This window comes from Condylura cristata, unplaced genomic scaffold (assembly GCF_000260355.1).
Source record: "Condylura cristata isolate star-nosed mole 26May11 unplaced genomic scaffold, ConCri1.0 scaffold00023, whole genome shotgun sequence".
Lineage (NCBI taxonomy): Eukaryota > Metazoa > Chordata > Mammalia > Eulipotyphla > Talpidae > Condylura > Condylura cristata.
The window spans coordinates 23,064,879-23,073,506 of record NW_004567124.1 but is presented as its reverse complement, the minus strand read 5'-3'; the positions used below and the strand labels follow the sequence as shown (position 1 = coordinate 23,073,506).

General features: G+C 45.1%; 1 protein-coding gene across 1 annotated transcript; it reads right to left on the bottom strand.

Annotated features, from left to right (window-relative positions):
- On the bottom strand, positions 1-8,628 carry PATL2 (protein associated with topoisomerase II homolog 2 (yeast)). Its single transcript, XM_012728536.1, has 14 exons — positions 8,316-8,628; positions 7,511-7,734; positions 6,872-6,952; positions 5,966-6,108; positions 5,467-5,538; positions 5,084-5,225; positions 3,743-3,863; positions 3,546-3,643; positions 3,279-3,332; positions 3,055-3,188; positions 2,761-2,920; positions 2,004-2,144; positions 1,203-1,297; positions 1-154 (listed from the first exon to the last, which is right to left on the bottom strand). The coding sequence occupies exons 1-14, from the start codon at positions 8,626-8,628 to the stop codon at positions 1-3; spliced, it is 1,932 nt and encodes a 643-aa protein (XP_012583990.1).

The following is an 8,628-nucleotide window of genomic DNA, read 5'->3' as shown; positions in this document are numbered from 1 at the left end:
TTACTCCATCTTAGCCTCCAGCTGCTGTACCAGTTGTTTATCCACGTGATGACAGAACAGGGGAAGAAGATTGCTGGGGACAGTTAGAGGTTCTGCCAGAGAAGTTGTAGACATCTGAGCCAACTCCCATGCAATCAGAATCACCATGTCTGTCCTGGAGAGCAAAAACAAACACATTAGTCCTTGTATATACGCAGGAAAAACCTTTAGGGTCAACACTATTTCCACCAACACTGTCACCCATGTAACTATTAGTGATATGTAACTATTAGTGATAATATTTGCTATGTCAAGTCAATGCTTAGTGCTTTACACATCTTATTTAATCTTAAGAACTCTTAAATCTTTAGTACCATCATTCCTAGATCCTTAGTGTATAGATGAAGAAAACTGGTTAAGAAAAATAAAAATACATGCCTCAAAGTTATATTGTAAGTAACAGAGCTAAAATTCAAACTTAGGGTCTGTTTGACTCCCCTTAATTACTATGTTGCATGGCCTCTCATGGGAAACCAACACACTGAGGCACTAAATGGGAGAGGAAGGAAGAACAGCTGCAACTTTCTGGGTCCTCCCCAGTGCTTAAATACCACCCTCAGAAAAAAAAATTTTTTTTCAGGATCTTCATGGGTAGGGAGAAAAATTGTTTTTTTATATAACAGTTTATTTTTACATCATTTTGTACATTTTTTTTCCATCTCAATTGTAATCCCCGCCGGTTTCCCATCACCATGTCACCCATGTGCCATCACCATAATCCCATGCACCTCCCTCCCCACCCCCCGTTTGTGATCCCATTCCCCACTCCACCCCCGCAAAATGTCTCTGGTATATGGTTGTTCATTATTTTTGTTATTTTCTCGCCTGGTCCATTATACTCCTGCTATGAGTAAAACCATCCAGTATTTTTCTTTCTCTTTCTGGCTTATCTCACTAAGCATGATCTTTTCCAGCTCCATCCAAGTTGCTGCAAAAGACCTGTGTTTCTCTTTTTTGGTTGCTAAGTAATATTCCATTGTATATATGTACCACATCTTTTTAATCTAGTCATCTACTTTTGGGCATTTGGGCTGCTTCCATGTTTTTCCAATTGTAAATAAAGCAGCAATAAACACCACCCTCAGAAAATCTTACCTTGCTTAGCCTACACTTCTCATCTCATAGGTACTGAAGTAGTATTTACAAGACCTTAATGATCTTACCAAGAGGTATCATCACTGTTGGGTTCCTTGATGGAATCCAGGGTTATCAGCTGTTCCCCATGACTCAGCAGGGCATAAAGCAAAGATATTCCAAACTGCAAGTGATAAAGAGTATTCAAAATAAAAGAAGCCTACTGGAGGCCTTTGCTGTTTCCCTGACCCTGTTGTCTTCCCAACTAAAAGGGTTAGTAAGTTCACATGTACAAATGACATCTAACACCTCTATGTTGTCAGGTTTGACACTGGGCAGAGAACTTTAGTCAATTCCTGCTCTGAACTTTCCAGAAGATTCTTCTGGGGAGCTGAGTAAATGCCTAGCTGGGGTTCTTCTCCTTGGAGTCAGTTTGGAGTAAGCGTAGAAATAGAATGCAGGTAGTTCCCAATTTAAGAGGCATTGCTTTAGGCAGAGATCTTCAAGAGGAGTTCACAAGACAATTCACTGGGATATTAGCAGATATACAAACTTTAATCATTATCTTTTAAATCTTTTATCTATTATATACCAAATAGTACAGTGTTACAATATTTATAAACAAATACATCAGAACCAATCAAAAAATGTGGTGACCTCTGCTCCACAGGTTTGTGTATACCAGTATCAAAGACCTTAGAAAAGCAGGTGCATGGGTGCCAATCCAGGTCTACTGAGTTAGTCTCTGGGATATGACTACGGAACTGATCTCAATAAGCTCTCTAGATGCTCCTAGTGATCACTAGACGTTGAGGAGCACTGCAGAGGGTAAGGTGGAGATGAGGGCATTTATTTGCAAGTGATGCTCTGAAAGACATCTGGGATGTTACCTGATTCTGAAGCACCACAGTGATGGGCCGCTCTGAGGATCCAGATGGGAGCAGCATTAGACTCTGAAGTGCTTGGAGAAGCTCTTGGAAGGTTAAGTGACTGACACATTTACCCAGAGGTTTGAACAACATTTGTAGAGCCTGTAAAAAATATCAGTAAGCTGGTGGTGGCACAGGGGTGATTTGGTGATGGGAAACCCGTGGGGATTACAATTGAGATGAAAAAAAAAATGTGCAAAATGATGTAAAAATAAACTTTTTAATAAAAAAAAATTTAAAAAAAAATGTCAGTAAGCACCTATCAGCCTCCATCACAAGTCTACCCTCTCCTACTTAGCTTTCAACCCCTTTCCTTGCTCACCTGCCTTTGATACCTTCCTGATCCTTACTTTCCAGGTCTATCACTATTCATATCTTTCTATCCCTAACTGGTCTTTCAATCCTCACCTGTTCTAGGATGCCTTTCTCTAAGAAAAGTAGATGAGGGCTCTGTTGACCACAGAGTCCTTCTCAAACCTCCACAGCACACACCTGTGCAACCATACAGCTGTGTGGTTTCTGTTTATTGTACCTGAGATAATCAGTTACTTCTATAATAGTTTTTTCTGTAACTCCTATGAGGGCGACAGGGTCAGCATCCCTCACCACCAACAGCTTCTTTGGCATTTCCAGGGGGGTTGGTGGTGGACTGGGGGAGTAGAAAGAAGAACCCTCATCCACTCAAAGCCATGCTCTTCTTTACTCTGTGCCACTCTACCTGGTCAGCCACATCTCTCCTGATCAGGAAGGGCAGATGTTGGGTGATGACCAGAAGAAGGCTAACAGCCCGATCCTGGGGCAGAAAAGGAAGCAGACGAGCCACTAGGATTTTCCCCTTTCTCACGGAGAGCACATGCAGAAAGCCATCTTCTGCCTCCCTACAAGCAAAAGGGGAGAGCATCTTCAGGGTCCTGTGTGAGAGGGCGAAATCCCAGAAGAGGGGCAGAAATAAAGGCAATGTCTTTGCTGACCCTTCTCTTCTTTGGCTGAGGGCTGATCCTCCCATACTCACTCCAGATTATTCTGTTCCTGGGTCTTTAAAGCCTGGAAGAGTTTCTCAACCTGGTTTCTCTGCTGCTCATGGTAGCAAGGTTGTGGAAGCCTATCCTTCTGGCCCTCTTCTATCTCTAGTAATTGAAGAAACATCTAGGAATTCAAAGGTGGGAAGAAGAGGTAAACTTGAGTAACAGCCCACTTAGAACACAAATTGGAAACATCCCTATGGTGCTACCTCACCTTCTCAATCCGGTACAATGCCCAAAGCCTCTGGCTGCTCTCAGCTCCTGTCTCCTAAGAGAAAGTCATCTGCTTTCAGCCATTGAACCCATTAACAGCAGCAACCCAGTCCTCAGGCAAGCTGAAAGTTGAACTATAGACACTAGACACAAATTTGATCATATTTCTGCCTCACTCTTAGGTTACAGTCTGAACTCAAGAATGAGGGTGCTCTAAACCTTTCTCCAAATCAGGAGAGAAGCTGATCCTGGAAGATAGCACTTCTACCTGCTCTGGAGTTCCATGGGGCACAGCATCAATAGCTCGTCGAGGGCTAAAACATGTTGACACAGCAACTTGGCCCAGGGACCCCTCGATCCGAACCACTGCATGAAAGGAATCAAGATAGGTATCTTCTCCTCCCCTTCCCACTCCTGGTCCACCTATATGTACAGCCCAACCCAGAACATTAGTCCTGGTCCTACCTGACTCATAAGCTTCTGCCTTCTGAATGTAAGGTGTTACCAACTTGAGGGGTTCAACCTTGCTTCTTTGTCCAAGTAGCTCTTTATCTGCCTGCTTCTTCTCTAGTTTCTGATAGTATTCCTAAGAGTCAATGGGACAGCAAAAAGTATACTCATCTTCTCAAACTTAGAATTAAAGTTCACTGACCCTCCCTGATGGTACAAGGGGTTAAAGTGAAGCATATCAAGCTATCTGTAGCCACTTCAGTACAAGTTCCATCTCTGGCCAGGGAGGGGACCCACATGGCACAGCAGACCTGTCTCGTCTTGCCTGCTGCTCCTCTCAGCAGTATGTTTCAGTCGATCTGCCTGTTCTGTTCCCCACTGTGTCTCTGGTGAATCCTCCTCTGGCCTGTATACCCCAGTTCTTGTATGCATAAATCTTAATAACGTTCTCAAGTAGAACTTCTTTGTCTGCGCCCTTTATGGCATTCATTTTCAAAAGCACGTTTGGCCCAGTTAGCCCTTCTAACATTCATGTGCTAAAGCACCATTAGTACTCTAGCCTTGTGCCCCTGTCTTGGGCCTCACAAGGTAATTATAAAGCTAGATACCACCAATTCTGCTAAGAAGGTAGAAAGTAGAGAGGCAAAAAAGCAAACATTAAAGCATCTGCAATCTTCCTGTGTTCCTTATTTCCAAGTTACACACTGCATACCTGTCTTTTCCCCCTCTCCATTTTAATGATGTGATCATTCTTGTGCTCAAAAATCATTCCTTGATGGCGTGAAGACCATCAGTAGCTTGAAGTATTGAAACAGCATAAGGGATTCATTTGTCTGTTGCCCCTAAGCAAATTTGAGGGTTTATTCAATTTTTTTTTCAATAACACTATCTTTTAAAGAAATCTGTGAAACCACCAAGCTAAAAATGAGGCCTCTGTCTGGGAGAACTTGAATCAAGTTCTGTCATTTAGAAATGCCCAAAAAGCATGACTATGAACCTATCTAATATTCAGTGGTCCTGACAAAGAGGATACTAAGAGTTAATGTACTGCCAAATACAGGCAGTCTTCAATGTAGAAAGAACTCCTAAGAAACAAATAACACCCATGAGACTCATGTATACAGAAACTCCTGTTTCCTATATGTGCCTGGGGAACTGTAAATCTCATTTGGCTATAATCCTGTTTGGTTGAAGTGTAGGAAAATACCGGGGGTTGAGTTTGGAATGTTAGCTATATAAATATGGCCCCTTTCTTGCCTCCCCACTTGAATATATATGGTTCCCATGAACTAAAGAGCGCAACCCAGGCCCATTTGACCCCAAGGTCAGAGGTTTGGAAGAGTATCTCTGGCTCACCTGGTAGTAATAGTCGTCCAGGTGGGGATTCTCACTCTGCAGCTGAGCCATCAGCACTTTTATCACCCAGTCCTTCTCTTTTGGAGTCATGATGTTATCATAGGGGTCTGGCTGCTGAGACCAAGGTTTCTTGGCTAGGGGACTTCAAGACAGGAGGAACTTCCCTTTAGGCCTACCCATCCCTACCACAGTGAAGTCCCCAAGAAGTGGTGAGCAGGGGGTTGGGCTGTTTGGGAAGGATGGGAAAAAGTGTAGAGGTGGGCAACAAGATGAGTCTTAACACTGCAGGGACTTTGCTTAGTCACAGGGGGGATCCCAGCATGCAGACTGGCTCCCATAGGGGAAATCCCGGCATGCAAACTGGCTTCCTGTGCAGGCTTTACCTTGGTGTTTGATTATGCTGCTGCTGCTGCTGCAAGATCCGTTGGTGCAGCGGGTGGAGCTGAATCAGATGACTGGGAAGACTTAGAAATAAACGTGGGCTATTTGACAGGTTCAGCTCACTATAACCTCCACTCAGTTAGCTTCTGGTACCTCAGCTGGGCATTTGGGAATCCTATCTTCATTTATGTGTTTCCCAGCCACAGCCACATCATGATCCTAGCTTAATGGGGCTCATGTTCCCTCCAAGATATAGTCCTACAATTTGGCTACAGTAAATTTTTTGGCCTGGTTGTGGGGTGTTCTGAGTCTTAGTGCTCAGTTCTGCCATGCCAGTTCTTTTTCATCTTTGGCCTTCACTTCCTCATCTGTGAGGGAGAAAGGTTGGCCTCTGCTTCAGATTTATCTTAGGATATAGAAGCTGGCAGATGGCCTCTAACACACCTCAGCCACTTTGAGGCCTCAGCTAATTTTGGGGTACCTGGAACCCACAAGCAGTACCTGAACCTGGGGTGCCATGAGGTTGGCAAGCTGCAGAACAAAGTTGGGTCTGCCGAGGGCAGTTGAGGTCCAAAGTGCCGTGCTGGAGAGCTGGTTCTGGGAACCAAGGGCAGGAATGGAACCGGCAACAGGTAATCTAGGGTCTGAGAGGGAAGTAAGAAGTCTGGGAGAAAGGCATCACCCCCAACAGGAAGGCTGCATTTTTAGCTGGTGCCCTTCCTGCCCTGTATCTTCACCTACCTTTCTCAAACACTTTATCCCACATTTTACTCTCAGGGGTGCCTTAAAAGCAGATTGAGTACACCAGACTGTGGATCCTGTTTTCAACATTTTCTATGGAGCAGCTCTTCAGGAACTGACAGTGTGGGGGACATGTGCTTTTCCTACTGTCAGTGAGTCAAGCCCTCTCCCCTCTGTGGCAGTCTTTTCTCAGGCTGTTGTGTCTTTCAGCTACTGGAAAAGGGCTCATCTGTCTCTTAACCGACTCATTTGAAGCCGTCCCCAGAGCTACAATTCCCTTCTCTTCTCTCTAGTATTTCCTGTGATCCTTTACTCCAGATCATGCTCCCATTTTGTAATTAACCAAAGGGAAGTTGCTTTTTCTAGTCTTAATCTCAATGCTGCTCATGTGATGAAGTATTTTGTAAGGTGGAAGTGGAAGTAGGGATCTAGTTTGCCCTTTTTCCTATGAAAGGCTAGTTATCCAGTACCAGATGTCTGTTATTTACCAAGCTTCCCCACCTGATGGGCAGCTCCCATCTCCCTTATCCACACTGACACTGGGTGTTCTATCTCCAGAGTTAGGTCAATTCTGGACTGAACAGCATAGTGGAAGTAAAGGACACATGGGATCCTCCTCAACATCTAGTCATTTTCTCACAGGATGGAGAATCAGGAGCTACTCACCTGCCATAGGAAGTGTGAGGACGTGGGTGACATCCCTAGCACACCAGGGACCTCGACAGCAGGGGGACCCAGAAAACCTTTCTAGAATGGGACAGAGGAGGGAAAAAAATTGAGCCTCTGTGGTGTATTCTACATTCATCAATTTCCTTGGGGAAGCTATATCAACTTTTTCCTACCCAGAATGAAGGCAGCCTGGCTCTCCATATTCAGAGCCAATTGGACCAGCCCCCTTTCATTCCTTGAGGAGAAGCAAGACTGGTATCTCAAGAGTAGATTGAAGGAGGGTCTGAGTCATTTCATTTCTACATAGGAATCCTGGTATCTCTCCAGGACATGCGCTTCAAGGCACTTCTGGTATCAGAAGTGGAATGTGGAGAAACAGGGTCCAAGGTCAAGATGACTTCCCTTCAGCACTGTGGGCAGTGTACAGGTGAGGATAGTGCTTTTAAGGTGGGGACAGTCTCAGAACCTAAATGAGAGGCAGAGGAGGCAGGACAGAGTCTATTTGGGCTCAAGCCCCAAGTGGAATCTGTTAACCCAGAACTTATCTTAGGGATGAAGAGAAAGGGGCTGTTTAGCAAGTGTGTGACCTCAGACAGCACAGGATAATAGCCTGCCCACCCCATTCTGCCACGGTACTTGGGTGTTCTGAACAGCACTGAGGACAGCTGGATCCCCAAGACCATTATCATTCTCTTCCTCCTCCTCTTCCTCTAGGCCTGGAGCTGGGGCCGGATCTGGATCCAGAGCTACTTCCTCCTCCTCCTCTTCCTCATTTTCCTCCAATTGGGGAGCAGCCACCAGCTTTTCCACAGGAGCCAAGTAGCCACAAGACTTGCCTGAGCTTTGGTTTAAGTGGGAGCCTGAGAAGAAAGCAGTTAGATGCTCAGGTGTGAGTGGTCTCATCTAGAGGCTGCTTCTCGGTAGCATTTCTGTTCATACACCAGCTCCCGTACATTTTCAAATGCCTCCTCTTCTCAAGTTCAACTCAGTCTTGCAACACTAGGGGTTCCCTAGCCATACCTCACTAGAGCTGATGAAACTTGGCAGCTACCAAAACAACCTCCACTTTCTATATCATTTCGGCGGTTGCCTCATTAGCTATCACCAACGGTTTCTCCACCCACACTTCCTCCCTCACCGCCCTTCCTGTGCCTCTTTAATGAATCCAGTTCCAGCTGCACTTTCTCAATGCAATTTAAACCTTGTGCAAGATGATTTACATGGATGTGCTTGTTTAACTTTCACAACAATCATACCAAGCTATTATTGCTAATTTTATTATAATGGGGCCCAGAAAAGCAATCTCAGTCATCCCATATGATGTAGCTAAGCAAGTGGAAGTGCTTAGAGTCATTCCCAGTGATTCTGAACAACCAAACACATGCCCATCCACTGAACCAGAATAGCCAGCCTCCACAACCCTAGGCCCCCTTGGTGATACCTTCAAGACATTTTGGCTTCGCAGACTGGCACACTTCCTCCATGGCTGTTTCTTCTGCAGGGAGAGCATTGTTTTCTGGAAGGTAAACCTGGGATAAGGAAGAACAGATTGTTAACTCCCACACTGCCATAACCCCCATCCTCTGACCACACCAGCTATAGGGGGCTTTTCTGTTGAGGGAAATAGGCAATGGGGCTAGGAGCTGGAGAAGAAGCACTCCCACACAGACACCACCAGATACCATCAGTGCATAGCTGCCTGGCTGTTCACACACCCGCTGACTGTTGCCATCCTTTCCACTTTGCTTTGCCAT